The 21,223-nt window shown below is 46.3% G+C and overlaps 1 protein-coding gene across 3 annotated transcripts in view; it reads left to right on the top strand.

Moving 5' to 3' along the window:
* Nucleotides 1–848: 848 nt before the first annotated feature.
* FAM13A (family with sequence similarity 13 member A) overlaps nt 849–21,223 on the top strand; it is a 134,855-nt gene continuing 114,480 nt past the window's right edge. For 2 of the 3 annotated variants that reach the window (XM_035113461.2, XM_035113460.2), the window contains exons 1-3: nt 1,295–4,101; nt 7,469–7,678; nt 12,513–12,693. In XM_035113461.2, coding sequence (XP_034969352.2) covers nt 3,543–4,101; nt 7,469–7,678; nt 12,513–12,693 — 950 coding nt within the window. In that variant the 5' untranslated portion in view covers nt 1,295–3,542. Of the gene's footprint in view, nt 1,093–1,294; nt 4,102–7,468; nt 7,679–12,512; nt 12,694–21,223 lie in introns of those variants that run through there. The other variant, XM_035113462.2, reaches the window with a different exon arrangement.

Genomic DNA, 21,223 nt, shown 5'->3' with positions numbered 1-21,223 from the left:
TGATTCCTCAGGGTCAGGACAGGTGAGGGTCACATGTCTCATCAAGCCCAGATGCTGCAATCAAGATTCAAGGGATAAAAGTGAAGCAGAGGTGAGTTGCTCTGTCTGCTTAACTTCGCACATTGATGGACCTCGCCTCGGATTTTCCAGGAGCTCTGTGTGACTGTATACTCCAGTCCCCACTTGTCTCCAGGTCTGCCGGGGGTTCAGGACTTTATTCACTCTTAAATTTATTTTGCACCTTTCCTTCTCCCGCTCCTCATCTCACCCCCATCCACAACAACCCGGTGGAGTGGGTTAGGCTGAGAGACATTGACTGGCCCAAGCTGGTCCCACGAGTTTTGTGGCTGAGTAGAGATTCGAGCCCTGGTCCTGGCCCAATGCATGCAATCGGTATTTTGAAGAACACATATCCAGGCAGAAGCACCGTGGAGCAGCACCGCTAATAAGCATGGCCCTGGTAGATCCACCAGGGCATTTCTTACACCCTTTAGAAAATGAATAGGCTTGGGTGAGTTGGCATAAGAAATGAAATCTTCACACAGGAATTGGATCAGCCCAAAGGTTGTGGAGGTAGAGAAAAATCAGCATCCGAAATCAGGATATCTCTATCTCAGCCTTTACAGGGCTCTGAGTCTCTGAGTCTCTGAGCCCTGTAAAGGAAGCAGCCGGGAGCGGGGTGGCTTTGCAGGGGAGTGCCTTCAGACCAGCTTCCTTTCGAAATCCTTGGAAGTGGCAAGACGTCGGCGACTCTTAAGTCCCGGGTCACATGACCCTTCCCAGTCCGCCAATGCAAGAGTCGCGGGCTCAGATTTCAGTTCCAGGCTATTGATTCCAGCCATGTGCATGCAAATCAGGAAGGAGAGCTCGAAAAGTTTTGGGGAAAACGCTTGAGGGCTGCTGGACGTCTTATGTTTTTTGTTTTCTCCCGCGGAGCCGCCAGCAGAAGGCAAAGTTGGAAGAAAGCTTTCCGTGTCTCGGGAGGAGGCTTTGCCTTGAGTCTCCAGCAGTCTGCTTAATGCCTTCATCCTATCTTCATTACTTCTTCCAGACACTCCGGAAAGAATGGGGGCAGGCGCATTAGCCATCTGTGTGAGTACGAGGCGGCGGGCTGCGCGGGGAAAGCGAGGGAGGCTCTCTCTCTTGCAAATGGGTGCGCAATTGCGCGCAAATGGGTGCCTGCGCTCTCTCTCTCTCTCTCTCTCTCTCTCTCTCTCTCTCTCTCTCTCTCTCTCTCTCTCTCTCTCTCTCTCCCCGCCCACCCACGACGATGGGGGGGGGGTGGAATATTGAGCGCAGTCTAACATCTTGAATGGTGTAATAAACTGATTTAGTCAGTCGGTGTGTCTAGATCTGTTGTCTTACAAGGTGGGGAAATTTCCAGGTGTTTGTGTGTGAGATTTTTGGGTATTTTGAATAGGTGCAAAACAGAATAAATAACATCGGAGCCATGGATTGGTTGGGGGGGGGCATATAGAGAAGAGATGAAAAACCCAACATTGTTTTAGACATGTATAAAAAGCATTTTTGTTCTTCCAGTGTTAAGCTCATGTTCAGTTCATTCCGTGGATGTTTATGCTGCTGTTATTTCTCTGCCTCAAAGTCAGCCCTTCGTTGCCTCTCTTATTTTTTTAATATACTGTACGTGATTCGAAAATATTTGTGCAGCAATTCCAACTAGGAGATGTAGCTTGCCTCCTCCTTGGTTTTGATGAAGAGCCTTTGGGGTGGTTGACGATGTTTAGATTTATTTTGTTTATAACTGTTTCCCAAAATTGTTTCAGTAGCTTGTAGTTAAGCACTTTGCAGTTCTTGGTTTATTTTTCAATTAAAGTCATCGTATAAGTGAAAGGTTTGCATGTAAAATAAACAAACCCGTTTTATTTCCAAAGTAGGGCTTTCTGTTGTGTTAGGCCTTCTCTGTTAGTAATAATGGCTGCAGTCCTCCCTAAAAAAAGAAGAAGATTTTGCTCCTAAGCAAGTATGTGCATGTTTGCCGCCAATATGGGTAGGTTTGAAGCTGTGTTTAAAAATTGGAGCGGCTCAGATAAATGTGCACATTTAAAGGCATTTGTAAAATAATGAAGAAACAAGCGAGATTCAACTTGCTTCTGCAGCACTGTGAGGCAGGATTGATAATGTGTATTTTTTTCTTTTTAACTAACATTCCAAGATGGATGTTTCAGAGGGAAGGATTTGCTGTCCCATGCATATATTTTGCCTGTTTTGTAGGCACTAGAGATTTAGTGGATGTAGCAGATGGGTAGGTAAAAGACCATGCCTCGCCTCTCTGCTTTTTTCTGAATGCACATAAATAACATTAAAAGAATTAGTACGCATTGTCTGCCCTTTCCAACTCTTGAGTCTTGCATGTTTCCCTTTTGAACCTTTCCCATTTTTCATGTTCAAAAGGACAGGCTAGCAGTGTAGTTCTCTATAGGTCTGTGCAGAAGCCGGCCCCTTTTGAGTTCAGTGGGGCTTACTCCCAAGGTAAGTGTGTAATAGGATGGCCACCTTCATTCTTAAAAACAAGTTTTATTAGGAGTGGGAACCTTGGCTGGCTTCTTTGGAACTTAAACATGCCAGCCAGCAGTGTTAAAAATAACACACACTGTTATTTTTCTGTTTTTGTGTCAAACGTCCACATTTTAGCTTTGAATCACAGTATCGTTGGAAGGTACCCCAAGGGTCATCTAGTCCAACCCCCTTGTGATGCAGGAATATCAACTGAAGCATCCATGACAGATGGCCATCCAACCTCTGATTAAAAACCTCCAAGGAAGGAGAATCTGTCACCTCTTGTTGGAGTCTGTTCCACTGTCGAACAGCTCTTGCTGTCAGAAAGTTTTTCTGAAACTTTGTCAGAATCTCCTTTCTTGTAACTTGAAGCCATTGGTTCGAGTCCTACCCTCCGGAGCAGGAGAAAACAAGCTTGCGCCATCTTCTAGAAAACAAATAGATAAAATTTGATAGACTAACCAGCCCAAGGATACACACACACACACACACACACACACAGTGGTACCTCGGTTTTAAGTACACAGTTGGTTCCAGAAGTCTGTACTTAACCTGAAGTGAATTTTCCCTTTGGAAGTAATGGAAAGTGGATTAATCTGTTCCAGACGGGTCCGCGGAGTACTCAACCTGAAGTGTAGGCTACTTAACCTGAAGTATGAGTGTAATTGGTTCCGGAAGTCCGTACTTAACCTAAAGCGTACTTAACCTGAAGCGAACTTCCCCATTGAAAGTAATGGAAAGTGGATTAATCCGTTCCAGATGGGTCCGCGGAGTACTTAAATTGAAAGTACTCAAACTGAAGCGTACTTAAACTGAGGTATGACTGTATATATATCAGGCTTCCCATAGGCATCTGTTTGGCCAATGTGGGAAGAGAATTCTGGACTAGATGTGCTATTGGCCTGAACCAGCGAGGCTGTTAGGCAAAATCCAGCTTGTAAACAGTGGTGCTGCTCTTCCGCTGTGGCAGAAATCCATTTCTCAGTGTCTGGTTACCATGCCAGGCCATTCGGTTATTTACCTCTATGTTTACCCTGAAGTTTCAGAGAAGAACGGCTTCCATTCATAGTGTGTCTCTCATTTCTGCTCCACCCACAGTTGCTCTGGCGATGCAGCTTGGGAACTTTCAAGTTATCCACTCTGTTGCTCGGCTACGTATTCCAGGCTCCTCCTCTCTGACTTTCTTTTTCCCTTTCAGTCTCTCCCTGTGTGTGCATGTTCCCATCCCAGATCTTTTCGGAAGAATTCCGCTCCGCCGGGTTTTGTTTGTTTCTGCTGCGAATGTTAAAGCCGAAAGGCCTGGCTTGAATGCTCAGCTTTCCTTTCGTAGAGCGACCATGCAACCCCCTATAGTCACGATGACCGACTGTTCCCTCTTTCTGCGCTCTTTCAAGCAAAGTAAATCCGCTGTCAGGCTGAAAGAAGACATGAAGAAGATTGCGGCAGCCCCACTGAGCGGCCAGAGGGGAGCTGCCTGCCAGAAGGTGTTTGGCGTAAGCCTGCATGAACTTCAGCAGCAGGGACTGAGCAAGAACGGAGTCCCAGCCGTCGTGTGGGATATTGTCGAATACCTGACTTGGCATGGTAAGCTCCTAGCGGAACCCTCCTTGTTGAAGAAAAAGGGGGAAAGAAAGGTGTATCTTTAAGGCACAGGTAGCAAACATGTGGCCCACCAGATATTGCAGAGCTTACATATCTCATCATCCCTGACCATAGGCCACGTTGGCTGGGACTGGTGGGGGCTTTTTGTTATTATTAATTAGATTTATATACCACCCTTCATCAAAAGATCTCAGGGCGGTTCACAAAATTATTTACTTACTTCGGGCGTTTGGACCCAACTCTCCAGCCAAAAGGGCCCCCAGAGCAGCTTAAATACTGTACAAGAAATCAGAACAAGAACTTAACTTGCTGTCTCTCCTGCTGTTTGGATTTCTGCTTCCGGGGGGCAGTTGGAGTCCCACAAATTCTGGAAAGTTGCAGGTTCCTCGCTCTTGCTTTGAGGTGCTATCTGTACTCTCAATGTGTAAATGCATTTTATCTCGGTCTGTAACTTCTATTGGCTCTTTCTCCCCACCTACTTCCAGAGAATGCTGGGAATTGTAGTTTGGTGATTCTGGGAAGTGTCTATTAGAGACCCCAGGTGCCCCCCTAGGACTGAATTTCCCCTTAAAAGACAACTCCTAAACTAAATTCAGGGCTCTTCCAAGGACACCGTTTGTTTGTTTGTTTGTTTGTTTGCATAAGATTTGGTCATCATCACCACACACTTTCTTGTGCAATTATCTCGTCGCTGCAAAAAGTCAAATAAAAAAAGGGGTGGGAAATTGCCCCCGGGAAGTGTGGAATAACAGCCACTATCTGGTATTGTTGTATAACTTTGTGAGAACATTTCAAGAGGAATGCTCAATAAACAAAGGGCATTGTCTAACCTCTGTGCATGTTTTGTGTGAACGTATTGGCACGAATCTGTTCCAGAAGTCTGTTCGACTTCCGAAACGTTCCGCTTCCAAAGCTGGGCTTCTGGTTGGCTGCAGGAAGCTCCTGCAGCCAATCGGAAACTCTGTCGGGTGTTCAGCTTCCAAAAGAACGTTCGAAAACCGGAACGCTCACTTCTGGTTTTTTATCTTTTCGGGAGCTGAAACGTTCGACTCCCAAGGCGTTTGGGAGCCAAGGTACGATTGTAATTGCTGATCTGAAAGCTCAAGTCTGTGGTGTAGATGCATGTGTATATTTTATTTCATTCTACGTGGAACAGTTCCATTCTGACTTTCTTCCATCCTGGTGCTCAAGATAGTCTGGACAGATACTGTCATCATCCAGACCTGCTTATCGTCTGCAAGGGAGCCACCTCATGTGCCTTCAGACTAAGCCAGGGTCTTGATCTCTGTGGTGATTTTCAAAGCCCCCTGATTTTCGTGGTCTAATGCAGACTTCCTCAAGCCAATGTGGTGTCATGGTTAGATCTAAGGGTGCCAGTGTGCGGCAACATTGTTAGAGTGTTAGACCAGGACCTGGGAGAGCAGGGTTTGAATCCCCACTCAGCCATGAACAGGGCTGTCTTAAGTATATTTGGCGCCATGGTGCGACGGATCCCTCCGGCACCCCCGCCCCGTTTCCCAGCGTGGCGGGCGGGCGCAGCTGCGCGATGCCCCCCTGGTGGCATGCCCCCCTGGTGGCACGGCGCCCTGCGCCACCCAGCCTGGCCGTAGGGCCGGCCCTGGCCATGAAGCTCACTGGCTGACGTTGGGCTAGTTACCATCTCTTAGCCTAACCTACCTCACAGGGTTGTTGTGAAGATGAAATAGAGAGGTGAAGAATCATGGATACCACTTTAAGCTCCTTGGAAGGAAAAGGGGGGAATAATAATAATAATAATAATAATGGTGAAAGAAAATTAAAATGGAAGAAAGTGGGGATCTAAGAGCACGACTAAACGACAGAGTCGGACACGACTAAACGACTAAACAACAACAAGAGCACAAACATACTAAATAGGTTCAGGTTCGAATTTCACATAATTATAAAATAAATCTAATCTTAAATGCTCCGTAATGCTTATATTTGTGTGCATGGAAGTTAAAGAACTAAGCAAGTAGTCTTAAGTTTGATGGTGTCTGGATACTTCTCAACTTTCTGATTTAAAGGGATCTTGCTTTTCTGCAATGTGCCCTGTTTTCCAGCAGATGTCAGAGTAGGATTGCTGGGCTTTAGTGGAATATGGTTTCTGCTAAGGACCTTTTGAGGCATTTGGTGCGAACTCCTGTGGGCTAAATGAGGGCCACCTCAGCTCTTTCCGCCTTGGGAAGGAAGGTCTGAAGCAGGGTTCCTGCCCAGGCGAACCCACTTAGGCAACAACATTCGCAACATACATTTAAAGTGTGGGCACCTCACTTCAAACCGTCATGGCTTCCTCCCTGAAATAATTCTGGGAGCTGTCGTTTGTTAAGAGGGCTGAGAGCTCTTAGAGGACCCTTATTCTTCTTGCATGAACTGGTTTAACAATCCTTCCTCACATGGAACTCTGGAAATTGTAGCTCTGTGAGTTTGTGCTGGGGAAAACTGTACCAGTTGAATGTCAATGGGTGGGTGTCAGGAAGGCGGGGGGGGGGGTTGCAAGCAAAAAAACATGGCGGTGTGTGCACTCCATCTTGCAGTGACCAGCCAGTTGGAAATGGCCCCCAGTTCTTACTAGCCCTCCTCAGTAGCCCTTAATATTCTTTCAACGTGTGGGTTGTGGTGGTCTGAAAGTGGGGAATGTTCCCCCATGTGGAAGCAACACCCTTCGGTCACGCCAACATCATGCACCGAGAGCACAATTAAACCACGTGGATCTTCCTCAAATAACCCCGGGAACTGTAGTTTATTAAGGACGCTGGGACTCGTAGCTCATGTCAGGGGTAAACAACAACCAAAGGGTTTTCCAGTGGTATGCATGCCCCTAAGCATTTTGTGACTCTTTGCACTTTTGTCCATTTACTATATTTATTTTTCCTGATTTGAACTATAAAATTGTGATTTTCTTGAGTCAAAATGAGAGTAACCCTAAACATTTTTTTAGGGGAAAAAGCACTGTATATATATAATGAAGTCACCAGGCAAACCCAGCTTGTTCTCCACTGCACTAATTTCCTATTTGTAGGGTGTGTGTTTTTCCCCACACGAGAGCATTCAGAATTGTGATATTTCCCCCTTCACAGTTCGAAATGAGGCAGTTCCATTCTCCCACCTTGGATCTTTACCACCTTGTTGTGCATGTATGTCTAGGCCAGGCCTACATTTTTTTGGCCCTCGTTTTCACTGCTAGACAGTTAAAAGCCAACTTAGGCTTTTTTGTTGTTGTTACGTTTAGCATTTGCCATTGGTTGCTCTGGCCGTGTTATTTTTAAAGCAGGGCACCGGGTGTGCCAGTTATTTATTTATCTTCCTCCTTTTAAATGTGTAATTACAGGGCTGAAACAGGAAGGTCTTTTCAGGGTGAACGGCAATCTGAAAACCATGGAGCAGCTTCGAGGGAAGTACGAGAGCGGAAAGGAAGTGGAGCTGCCTGTGGAAGGCGACGTCAGCTCAGCGGCCAGTTTGCTGAAATTGTTTTTGAGGGAGCTGCCTGATCGGGTGATCACTTCTGCAGCACATCCTAAATTCATACACCTGTATCAAGGTGACAATCTTTTCATCAAGCATACATCCCTGTGTATATTGTTCCTGGTGGAGTTCACTAGATCTACGGCTGTTGGTGCTGGTGTTATTATTTTAATCATTTCCCCTAAATAGGGCAGTTGCCATGGGAAATGGCAACATGCATATAGTGGTACCTCGGAAGTCGAACGGAATCCGTTCCGGAAATTCATTCGACTTCCAAAATGTTTGGAAACCAAGGCATGGCTTCCGATTGGCTGCAGGAAGCTCCTGCAGCCAATCAGACGCCACGGAAGCCCCGTCGGACATTCGGGTTCCAAAGAATGTTCGCCAACCGGGACACTCACTTCCGGGTTTGCGGTGTTCGGGAGCCCCCTCCCCTAAACAAATTTCTCTAAATGAGTAAAAGGTGTTGCTCAGCGGTGTCCGGTCCTTGGCATCCCCAGGTAAGAAATCTGAAATCTGGAGAACCACTTCCAATTAGTGTAGACCAGGTGTTGGCAACGTTTTCTGCCTGTGGGCCGGAGGATTCCCACGGACTATCGTCTGTGGGCCGGACATGGGCCGCATAGGTGCAGAAGCGATTTCCGGTGCCGCGCTGCCCATTTCCAAAATGTCTGCAGCGCCAGAAATTGCTTCTGCGGCTGCGTAGACGTGATTTCCGGCGCCACTCAGTGAGTCCCCGCAGCTCGCGGGGGACTTGCCAAGCAGGTGGCTCGGTTCACGGGTGGCCCATGGGCCAGATAAATGGCCTCCATGGGCCGTATCTGGTTGCCGATGCCTGGTGTAGACTTACCATGCCAGCTGGAGCTGGTGGAGCTGTAATCCACAACATCTGGCAGGCACAAGGCTGGGCAAGGCTGGTGTACACAATACTGACATAGATGGATCAGTGAATCTGCTGGGCTGGAGGGGTTTGGATGAGGCAGAGATGTCCCTCTGCCAGCGAGAAGCACCCCAAAGCTACCACCATTGGAAGGCAGTGGAATACCTCCCCTCAGGTGTCCTGTTTGGAGAGGGTGAAGCTGGACTGTCAAAGGACTGTGAGCCTCAGAAGTAAAGAGCATGGGCCTGTGCAGAATGTACCTCCCTTGCGACTGTGGAAACTCTTGTGTTTAATAAGATGATTCCGCAGTATCCTCAGACCATGCAGCTTCATTGCTTTACAAAATGTGTAACGGTGCAGAGCTTCACTTTCTAAAGATTTCTTTAAAATGTCAAAACAATATTTCTATCGCCCCTCTTTTCCTTCCCCAAAGATACAAAAGCAGGCTGCCTTGGTGAAACTTGAAGAAGGCTTTTTTTAAAAAAAGGCTTTGGAATAATGGTAATCTCTGATGTGTTGACTTTGTTTCAGTTGCGTTCCCAAGAATTTGGGTTGATGGCAACTTTATAAGCTCATCAAGGGGCTCATGAACTCAAAGATATGGGAAGCCCTGGGTTAACATGCTACCGTCCAGCAACAGGTTTATCAAACACTCCACTTTCTCTCTCTTCGCTGTATTCCTGTTGGTTAAAGGGCAGAACAAATTTAAACTCCTCTTTTTGTAAAATGCTGGAGAGTTTCCAGTATGACTGGGCCCGACTGCTGACACCTGCCCTTCGTTTGAGCATAGCTTTGCATTAAAAATGGCTTGCCAGTCAGCTGTTTTTGGTTTTTTGGTGGCGGGGTCCTTTTCCAGCACAGCTTGCCTCTCGCTCTTGAATTTGTGCTGTGATAAGATCAAGGTTAGCTGCGAAGAAGAATGATTTCTTGTTTGTAGCCATAAAGATCCCAGATACTTACCACTCAGCAAAGCACACAATGCTCTTGTGTTGGAAATAATGTTCAGCGAAGGAGTAATAATGCGTTTCTGCACTGTTTACAGATAAAACAAATTGTAATTTAGGAACAAGGTTAGAGGGCTTGGCTGAACGCCCTCACATTGCAGAATCAGGTGGTTTGAAGGTATTGGAGCAACTTTAAACCTTATGAAAAGATGCGGCTCTGAGCTCTCTTGTTGTGTGCCTAAGATTTGAAAAGGAAGTTGCACAGGAAGGTCGTGTGAGCTTTTATCATCCAGAGCTTACATATTCTGGAAAACTATGGTTAATTTAGAGCAGGCATCCCCAAACTGCGGCCCTCCAGATGTTTTGGCCTACAACTCCCACGATCCCTAGCTAACAGGACCAGTGGTTGGGGAAGATGGGAATTGTAGTCCAAAACATCTGGAGGGCCGAAGTTTGGGGATGCCTGATTTAGAGACTTCCCCATTGAATCTTGGTCACCATGGATGAACTCTTTGCAGAAGAGGCAAGGAGATAATTGTAGCCTGCCAATCCAGATTTGATGGCAAATTGTGGTTAGAGGCTCTGTTGGGGGGACGTTCCAGAAAGTAGACAAGGAAGGAAACCTCAAGAAATGAAGAGGCAAAGTCTTTAGCATGTTCCCAACTTCCAAGTAACAGTTGGGAAGAAGGAGTTGAGTTTTGGATGATGATGGTATTGTCCAGGGTGACACACTTAAAGAAATTGGAAAGCCACATTTTATTTAATTGGACTTCTCTGGGGCCAACTGACAAAAGATTATAGCTGCCTTGGCTACAGAGTATTTTATCCTGGACAAGATTAACATTTTGCTGGTTTTTGTTAAAATAGATTTTTCCCCCAATCATGCTCACCTGCCCTACACCTGACATAGCTCCTGGCATCAGATATGGGGCAAGTAACGCAGCAGCTTTAAAGGGACAAGCTGGGACATTGAAGGGATACTCCTTCTGCAAGCAGGGCATGCATTTGGCGCCCTTTAAATCTGACATCAAATGCAAGCCCTGACTGGGTCAGCTGCACTCTGGAAATCTGATCGACGCTTGATGCGAATAGGGGTTGCGTTCAGCCCCATTTGGCTTGTGGGACAAACGGGCGTCTGCTGGGCTCAGTTAGACCCACCCCACGAGATCCAGAGGTTCCCCACCACTGATTAAGATTCCAGTACTATGTGCAAGTAAATGCTTTGTAAGATGGTTGACTGTATCGTCCTGCCAAAAGCTGGCATTTCCACATTGTCGTCAGAATCACAGAATTGTAGAGCTGGAAGAGACCCTGAAGATCGTCTAGTCCACCCCCGACCCCCACCCCATATTGGGGGGTTGAACTTGCATAAATGCTAGTATCTGCCTGCCCATAAAAAGGCCTGTCCTGTTAGATTTGATTTGTACATCCCTTCTATTTTAAAAGAGAGGATATTATATCCATGTCCCAGCTGTTCAGTTCAGTTCAGTGAGTTAATCGGGGTGTGCAGGAGCCAGATAGCCACAAGTCTCCAGCCACAGGCGAGCGACATCGTAAAATAACGTCCTGCCGTGTCATCTGATAGGCACCCGTAGCATGCAGGACACAGGCCCATGTCAGGATGAGTCGCCCTTTGGCACAAGTCCCTGTCTCAGATTCTCCAGCCTGTTTGATTTGGGAACACAGTATTACACCCCACCCCAATCTCCAAGTGGTGTGAGATTCCAAGGGACCAGGGTGTTGTGTTTCCTTTTGGACAATGAGGCTCAGCGAAAACAGTGGCATCTTTGCAATATATGGTTTATTTACACATATATACATCCTGAGTCTAGGTGGGAGCAGGTGGCGCTGTGGTCTAAACCACTTAGCCTCTTGGGATTGCTGATCAGAAGGTTGGCGGTTCAAATCCACATGGCGGAGTGAGCTCCCGTTGCTCTGTCCCAGCTTCTGTTAACCTAGCAGTTTGAAAGCACGCCAGTGAAAGTAGATAAATAGGTACCCCTGCGGCGGGAAGGTAAACGACATTTCCGTGCACTCTGGCCCTCGTCACAGTGTCCTGTTGTGCCAGAAGCGGTTTAGTCATGCTGGCCCCATGACCCAGAAAGCTGCCCGTGGACAAACGCTGGCTCCCTCGGCCTGAAAGCGAGATGAGCGGCGCAACTCCATAGTCGCCTTTGACTGGACTTAACTGTCCAGGGATCCTTTTACCTTTTAGGTGGAGGAGAAGCCCAGCAGTACACCTCAAACAGAGGGTCTCTTATTTCTCCCATAGGTGCAGCAGGCATGGGTCTAAAGACGAGAGAAATCCGCCATAGGTTACACTAGGATAATTTACCCCAGTGTAAATTACATGGGCTTCCTGTAGTTTGGCATGGTTCTGTTAGTCTCCGTCCAAAGATTAAATATAGGAACGCCACAGTCCGGTTACGCAGCTAGTACGAGACGTGATAAGGATAGAATTTGTTTTCAGGAGATGTCTTTTCTACTCGGGATTGTTTATTTCCCATCTTCCAGCAGTTGTGACAGGTGGTGGCTGATTCCAGTCAAGTCGTGTGGAAACTTGAGGAGCAGGCTCTGTCCTGGTGAAGCAAGTATTTCGAGGATTAACTCCCAGACCACTATTCCCCTCACAGAGCTGCAATTCCCAGAGTTCTCTGTGAAGAGGGATTGGCTGTTAAACTAGCCAGGGAAGTGTAGCTCTAGGAGGAGAAAGGGAGTCTCTTCTAAGCACCCTTAACAAACTACATTTTCTGGTATCTGAAGTGTGCATGCACACGAAAGCTCATACCAAAATAAAAACTTAGTTGGTCTTTAAGATGCTACTGTAGGAATTTTTTTATTTTGCTTCGACTCAGACCAACACGGCTACCTACCTGTAACTACATTTTCTGGGATTCTTTGGGAAAAGGCATAGCTGTTTTAAAGTGGCGCCACATCTTTTTACATACCTTTTTGCTGAACCTGCTTCCTCAATATGCTTGTTCAGTCCCCGAGTCTAATGCCACCATACTAGTGCTATTTTGTATTTGATTTTCAGTGCAGAGTTATCCATAGCCTCCCCTGTCTTCTTCTTCCCTTCCTGACAGACATCCAGAATGGTAGCCCAAATGTGAACGCTTTGAGAAAACTCCTGAGGCAGCTTCCTGAGCCCCACTATTCCCTGCTTAAGTTCCTCTGCCGGTTCCTGAGGAGAGTTGCCGATCATCACTCCGAGAACAAGATGACTGTTTCCAATCTCGCCACAGTATTCGGACCAAACTGTTTCGAGTAAGTTCCTCGGCTGAAAGAAGCTCCTGGTTTGGAGCCAAAATTAAGCCATGGCATGGAATTAGACGTTGGAGACATTTCTAACACCTCCATTTCCTCGTCCCTTGTACCTGTACTGTACCTGACTCAGATTTGTTGTGTTGGGTGAGCAGTTAAGTCTACCTGGAAGTAACTGCAATGGCAGATCATCACAGTGTGATAAGGAGCCAACGTAGGTTAGGATGACCCAGGCAGGTGCTACTGTGGGGTTTTTTATTGACTAATAAACTGTGGTGGTTGACTAATTGGTTCATACGTTACATTGGTCCTCCTGCTGTGGTTTGGCACACGGCAACCTATTGAGCTGGTGGTGTGTGCATATCAAAATGCAGGTGATATTGATAAGTTGTTTTTGTGTTTTGTATTTTGAATCATATTCAAATTACAGTATTTGCTTTTAAGATGAGCATCTCAACAATAAGGATACTGTAAATACACCCTTCCCCAACCTAGTCCTCTCCAGATGTTCTGGACTGCATCTTCCATCAGCCAGCCCCAGCCAACACAGTCAGAGATGATGGCACTGATGCCCACCAGATGTTTTGGACTACCAGGTTGGCGAGGGAGCTATTGTTATCTTTCTCCCTGCTGATTTCCCACCTCCCTTGCCTGTCACCCAAATATGTGCCGTTTTTGCGATGTTAAAACTTGTTATGTAAGACAAGGATGCCCTCCCACAACCCTTTGAGGATGTTTTTGCTGTTGATCATTGTAAGCCAATGTTTGTGCCTTTTTTCTGCCTCTTGTGACTGGCTTGTTTATGATGCTGTGGAATCTCAAGAGCGCTGATCAGTGGGCAGCAATGAAAGGATCTCTGATGGACTTTATTTGTGCAATATGCAAAGAGCGCTGTAGGCGGCCTCTTGTTTTGATGTTTGTAGGCACCAGCTATGTATTTCTAACATGATGAAAAAGGAGAATGGAGGCAGAGAAACCTGAGGCAAGGAGGGTGTTGGCAGCACAGTGGTACCTTGGTTCTCAAACACTTTGGTACTCAAACAACTTGGAACCCAAACACTGCAAACTCGGAAGTAAGTGTTCTGGTTTGCAAACTTTTTTCAGAAGCCGAACATGCTCAGTTTTGAGTGTTTCACATCTGATTTGAGTACCACATTCCATTTTGAGTGCCACACTTCTGTTTTGAGTGTTACGCAAACGTCTGTCTGTTTTTGCTATTTATTTTGCGCTTTTGTTTTTGCGGCTCTTCGTGTTTGTGACTATGTGGAACCCAGTTCAGCTACTGATGGATTGGTTGTGTGCCTGCAGTACATTGTTTATTGCTTTCATTTTATGGATCAATGGTCTTATTAGATAGTAAAATTCATGTCAAATTGCCATTTTAGGTGTTGTTTTTAAAAGTCTGGAACAGATTAATTCATTTTGCATTACTTTCTATGGGAAAGCACGCCATGATTTTGGAACGCTTTGGTTTACGAACGTACTTCCAGAACGGATTAAGTTTGAGAACCAAGGTGCCCCTGTATTTTAGCAGTTGCATTTGGGTGAGATGGGGAAGAAACTTGATTGAGTTTACATTTACAGTTTGTTGTTGTTGTTATTGTTGTTGTTTAGCCGCTTTATCTTGCTCAAGGCAACTCAAAGCGACTTACAGGTACAACCAAAAATCTAGCCAACTTGCATTGCATAAAGTAGCACAAAATAGCGGGTTGGGTTTCAATCCCATATATATTTACTCTGGGGTGAATCCAATTGAATTTATTCAGGCTAGCATCTGAGTAAGCATGCATACAAAATATGCTGTCAGGCAACATTCCTATAAACATGCACAGGGTTTGGCTGTTACACTCCCCCCCCCACCCCGAGTAAGCACTATTAGTAGGACTTACGGCTGAGTTAAACAGAGATAGACATGCACTACTAATGTTCACGCCTTTTGCAGACAAGAGTTGCGAAGAATCTCTTACCCACTCAGAGAATGAAGCTGAGGAAGTGCTCTCAAGCCCCATGCAAGCATGAATGTGGGTACACACTTATATATGTTATCCATTTCTTTTAATGAACAGCTTGGTATTGATTTACAGTGTGTGTGTGTGTGTGTGTGTGTGTGTGTGTGTGTTTTGGTAGCTCTTAGAAAAAGCAATTGCAACACCAGAACTTCAGGCATTTTCCATGGTGTGGAATAATCCCAGATGAAAGACAGGCACCTGCTTATGCCTCACCCTCATGACGAACCTTAGGGAAAGGTTGTTCCATTGCTGCCAGCAGCAGACGTTTTGCAACTTCAGTTAATCACATAGGATTTAGTAATTCCCAAAGGCAGGATATTGGAAGATCTGATCAGTCTCAGCACCCTTGCGTTTTCTGACTTAGTCATATTTCCACCTGTTTCCACAGCTCACGTCCATACAACTGTTACCAGGGAAAACGTGTGTTTGTATACCTGTTTGTATGCACTTTGCTGCCTGCTCTTGCCAATCCAATTTTTCCCCCCACAAGTCTAATTTCAAGTCTGCCAGCCCAAGATAAATGGCTGGTGAACTGCAGGCTTGTTTTGATTACCTTCTCCTACCACTTAATCCTGCATAACGATTTTAGTTACACTTCCTCTCTTTTTTTTAAAGATATGGCTCTAGAGAATGTTTAACTACAAAGTGCTACCTCGACCTTATAATAGTGCCCAGTTTGGTACGTGATGTTTTCTTAATAGCCTTGGGTGCTTCTACTGGGGGAGAGGGAGTTGCATCATTTAAAAGTGAATTAATTAATTGGAGTGGTTTAATCTTGGGAAATGCTTATGACATTTCTCACAATCTCACACTCTTCAGGAGGAGCGAGTGTCCAGCTAAAAGCCCAAACAAAGCTTGGGCAAATGGCTTTTATTGCTTCTCTGGTGAGATGGGACAAGACTTTTTTTAAAAAAATGTTTTTTATTTATTTCAACATTAAAATTATACAAATAAGACATAAACCTTCATTTACAAATGAACAGAAAAAATTAGAAAAAACAATAACAATAACAAGTCATAACTACACAAAGTTTCTCACCTCAAAAAAAGGAAAAAGAAGAGGGAGAAAAGGAAAAAAGGAAAAAAAAGAAAACTAAAAAAGGGGAAAAGAAGGAACAAAGTGAAACATAAGTAATAATAATAATAATAAAGAATAAAAACGATCTTCCAATCATATCCTAAGTAATTTATATAACTCCATCTTTTTATACACAACAAAAGTTCACCTCTTTATTCTCTTCTTATAAGTTTCATGGTTCAGTTCCGATCCGCCTTCAGTGGGACAAGACTTTAGTGGCATGAGACTCCGCGTTCCTAAAAGCAGATGTTAACTGGGCATGATTCACTTGTCGTTCTGGTGTTTTCACTTCCATGTAATCAAATTCCTCAAAGTCTTTATTTAATAATAAAAAACTGCATTGCTCATCTGCTGTAATCAGATTTGTGTCCGGCTGGGTGATTCGGGGATTGGCGATGTGATATAAAACCCTTTCAGGCATAGGTTGCTTGCTCAACTTTTCACCAGGCTCTCTTCTACACTGGCAAAGAGCCCGTGTGATGAAGAGTGTTGAACAATGACTAGGAAGAGTTGGATTCAAAACCCGCCCCAGCCACAAACCTGGGCTAGGAGGATAAATGGGAGAAAGAAACATTTGTGTCATCCTGAGGTGTTTGCAGGAGGGCTAGGATAAAATAAAAATGGATGGATTGTGGCATTGATTGAAAAGCCATTGGGAGCCAATGAGAGTTGATCTTGTTATCAGGTCACCTTATGACCATGTCCTTGGTCAGAAGAAGGGGGTTGGTTGGAGTAGCTAGTATAGGCAAAGGGCCAGCAGAGAGCCAGTTAGGGCCAATTACATCAGCCACGCTGAATGCCTCTTTAGCATCTTTCTGGAAAACAAGGCACAGTCATTGTAGCACAACCACAGGTTTGTGGATCAAGGAAGAAGACCCCTTGTTTTTATTGACATCAGGAATGAGGAACCTGTAGCCTTCTGATGTTAGCCTAGAACTCCCATCATCCCTGACTATCGGCTAGGTCTGATGGAAGTTGGGAGTCTGGCAACACAGAGGACTCCAGGTTCCCCCCCCCCTAATTTGATGTGTTCAGATATCTGTTTAACATAAAGTTAAAAATGCAGTGTTCTTTGTGCCAGCATGACGCTTTTTTTAAAAAAATAATTTTTATTAATTTTTAGAAAAAGAAAACACATACAAAGTATACAACATAAACTCTGTCCCTTCATTTTCCCTCCACCCACAAGCCCACCTCTGCCACCAGTGAGACCCATGGGTATTGGGGAACAAAGGGGTCCATTTTAAGCTGGGTTTGACCTCCCCCCTCCTTCCTCCCCCCTCATCCCCCCCTGCCACTGAGAGGACAAAGGCGGAGGATCTCTGGGGATTGGCTTATCCCCCAGCTATTTCTTCACTGTACTGGAAAAAAGAAAAAAAAGGAAAAAAAGGGGGGGGAAGCAAAAATGAAAAGGGAAAAAAAAGGAAAGAAAAAAAAAGGAAAAAGGAAAAATATTAATGACTTCCACGACTCTCCTCCTCCTGGATTTCCCAACCTCTTTACATAGTTATGGCGGGTTTTCTAATCCAATTCAGAAATCTTATTCTTATAATATTAACACAATCCTCCTCCTTCTTCATGCTGTCCCCCTCTGAGCCCCCCCCCTGCCACTGGGGTAGCCCGAGGAGTCCAGCAGTCAAAAGGTTCCATTTTTGTGTCTGGGTTTCCCTCCACCCTTCCCTCTCCCCTCAAGGCACCCCCTGCCACTGGGTACCAAGAGTAAGAAGGGGGAGACAGGCAGTTTTCCACCCAAACACCTCCTGATCACCAAAATTATTCAAAAACAAACTCTAAGCATATTTCCTCAGCCATTCTTTTTACTCCCTCCAGAAAGCTCTTAACCTTAAACTATAAAAATCTCTCCTCCCCCCCCCAATGTCCCTCCTCCCAATTGGATCAGCATATCCTTTAACAGGCCAAGATTCCGACACCGTTGTTCATAAACCAAAAAAAGTACCTTAAACTAAATTTTTTACCCCACACCAATTCTTTCCCACATCCACTTCCAGACCTCTGCTCCTCCCTCTTTCTGCCTTTCCCTCCCTTCACTAACACCATTCAACATTTCAGTCTCTCCAGGATTTTCACTTCCATCAATCTTCTCTTCACTTTGCTTCTCCTTGTCGGCCTCATCTCTTTGTTCTGATCTTTGTTTTTCATCATCCAACACATATTTTTTATGGTCTGAATCAGTCTCCAAATTGTCCTCAAATTGTTGCTCCTCACACACAATCTCATAATCAAAATTGTCCTCTAAATCTTGCTCTTGCACCTCATTCTCCTTTTCTGTTGGATTGAAGCATTGCCTTTCCTTGTACCGTGTTTCCCCCTTTTTAATACGTAGTCAGAAAGTAAGCCATGGCAGGGTTTTTAACCATTTGAGAGCTATTAGACATACCCCGAAAATAAGCCATACTTCCGCACCAGCTAGCAGGACCCAGCATGCCGGCCGTGACAGGAGGAGGAAGCCTGCCGGGTCGGGTCAGTGCCCGGAAGCGGCGGTGGCTGCTGCAGTGCCGATAAAGCGTGCAGCAATGCCGCACGGAGCACCAGCCAGCAGGACCCAGCTCCTGCAATGCTGGCCGCGGCAGGAGGAGGAAGCCTGCGGGGTCGGGTCGGTGCCTGGAAGCGGTGGCGGCTGCAGCGCTGACAAAGCATGAAGCAGCGCCGCACGGAGCACCAAGGGCACGAGCAGCAGGAGGAAAGAGAGAGCGGCTCGTTGCTTGCGCACTGTAAGAGAAGCAGCCAGAACCGATCTCCACATTCCGAGCCTCCCTTTTGCGCGTGCGGGCATGTTAAAGCCCCGATCAGTTCACTCCCCACTTCTTCCTCGCCATCCCTCCCTTTCACACGTTGCCTCAACCCCGCAGCCCCCCTCCCTGGCCATCGTCCCCTAAGTGCAGCGCTGCTTCGTGCTTTGTCAGCGCTGCAGCCGCACTCTCTCTGTGTGCGCGCGCGTCTCTTTCTTTCTCTCCCTGTGCGTCCGTCTGTGTGTGTGTGTGTGTGTGTGCGCGCGCATCTCTTTCTCTATCCCCCATGCGTCTTTCTCTCTCTCGGTGTGTCGGTGTGTGTGTGTGCGCGCGCGCGCGTCTGTGTGTGTGTGTGCGTCTCTGTATGTTTGCGCGCGCGTCTCCCCCCCCCCCGACAGAGAAAAGGATACGCTTCGGCCCATCATTCAGCCGCCCCGGCCTCCTCACTGAGGGCCAAAGCTGCTCCCCTCCCCCTCCTCCCCTTTCATCCCTCCCTTCCCTCAGTTGGTCCGTCAGTTGGGGTTGCGCGCGCGCCAGGGGCATGGCCCAAGCCTCGTCCCCCTCACGCCACCGGGACTCTACCTAGAGCCGGCCCTGTGGCCAGTAACGCGAGATGAGTGCCACAACACAAGCTGGTCACGACTGGACCTAATGGTCAGGGGTCCCTTTACCTTTACCTTTACTCTATCCCCACACTCCTTACCACCAGCAAACAAACAGCTCAAGTTCAGTGCACCTTATCTTAGCTGTGGACGTCCTAGTTCATAACTCAGTTCTGTAACATATTACAAACCACTGGACCATGGGGAAGACACCACCAGAGGGGCATTCGCAAAGGTGGGTGCTATTTTTAAAAGACTCAGCCGTTCCAATGAGAATGCAGCTTCAAGAGTCTGTTATACAACTAGTTGGAGATTATTTGTATTGTGTATCACCTGCAGGGATGGAACAATGCAAACAGCCTCACGAGAACACAAAAGGTATAGGCATATATACCCTTTAAGCACTACGCTGGAATCTACGCTGGAATCATAGCTGCCAAGTTTTCCCTTTTCTCGCGAGGAAGCCTATTCAGCATAAGGGAATTGCCCTTAAGAAAAGGGAGAATTTGACAGCTATGATCTGGCTGTGTCCATTTCTTGGTTCCATCTATCCAGGCTGGAGGAAGCATCTGTATGCAAAAGGATCCCAGGTTTAACCCCCAGGTACCCCCAAGTTTGAAATCCTGGAGAGCTGCTGCCAGCCTGGTTGACAGTAAAACCTGGAGAGCTCAGTTGGCTAGAGTGTGGTGTTTATAATGTGCGCGGAAGAGAGCGCCAAGTGTCCTGAGCCAGTGGGACCCAGTTGTACCAGCACTTAATAAAAAAAAAAGACACCCCCTGAAAATAAGCCACCGTGTGTTTTTTTGAGGAAAAAAAGTTATAAGACGGTGTCTTAAAAAAGGGGAAACACGGTAGATATCTTCCCATGTTTGTAGATAGCCCAGCACAGCCTCCTGGAAAGCTCGAGAGAATTTTGTTTTCATAGTTCACTTGACCACAGGCAGACCAGAGATAAGGGCAGAAGGGTACTGGAAAATTCCTCTCTACCACGTTGTCGGCTCCATCTTGGCTGTTCTTATCCTTTGTCTTTAACCTCATCAGATTTCAAATTTACAGTCCACTTAAATCCTTTTAAAACCTTTTGAATCAATTTTTCCAATTCACAGGAATAAAATCATCTTTCTTAGTCCTTTAACAATTTGACAGCTTTTGACAGCTGTCAAAGCGTCCTCCCCCTTGTTGCTGCTGAACCTCAAGGGGCAACGACACCGGGGGCTGGGGAGGTTTGGAAAAGTCTTTCTTTCTCTCGGGTCCGCAATCTTGAAAGAAGTTTTCCCTTTTCGGCTTAGGAATATTTAATGCGCCTCCCGATTGTCCATTTGGAAGAGACCGGCTTCCGTTACTTTAGAATCTCTTCCTATCTTCAAATTTAAAATTTTTAAGATCCGAATGGAGATTTGACTTACTTTGAAGAAGTCTTTTATTTCCTTGGAAGAATCCGCCGCTTGCAGGCTGAGGACTCGGAGCTTCACTTCAAGGAGGTAAGATGAAACCCAAAAATGGCTCCCGCGACTCCACTCCGCTGGCTCTCGATTGCTCTACTGAGCTCTCGGGCAGCAGAGGATTCGCGTCCGGAGCAAACAGCTGGGCACTATGTCACCGGGACTCTCTACCCGGTGTTTTTTCGGGGAGTCCGCTCGCTCTGCGGACTTCCCCTCCCCTCCACGAAGCCAGGGACTTCGGAGCACGAAGTCCCTGCGTCCAACTTCACCAGCGCGACGAATCGGAAGCCCCAGCATGACGCTTTTTCTATCCTTGAGCCCAGCTCTCAGGTTTGCAAATATCTGTTGTCCTGTCCATTTCCTGAAATGATGTCCCTTTTCGGTCACCCTCCTGGCTTAGGTCACCTTGACACAAATAGAACAATGGCCAATCCGACATTTCATGTCCGTTTTAAAAGCAGAATGCAGATGTTGTTGGCCCAGCTGCCTTTCATCTGATGTGGAATAGCTTGACTGTTATCAGGAGTTCACAAAACAGCAATTTATCCCTGACATTTGAAAGCCACAAAGAGGTTCGCTTCTTCCTTCCTCCACCTGCCCTCCCACATCTGATATAAAACCAAGAACAAGAGGCTGTGCTTTCTGAGCCTTT

Source organism: Zootoca vivipara, chromosome 9 (genome assembly GCF_963506605.1).
Source record: "Zootoca vivipara chromosome 9, rZooViv1.1, whole genome shotgun sequence".
Classification (NCBI taxonomy): Eukaryota; Metazoa; Chordata; class Lepidosauria; order Squamata; family Lacertidae; genus Zootoca; species Zootoca vivipara.
This window is presented reverse-complemented; position numbering and strand designations above follow the sequence as displayed.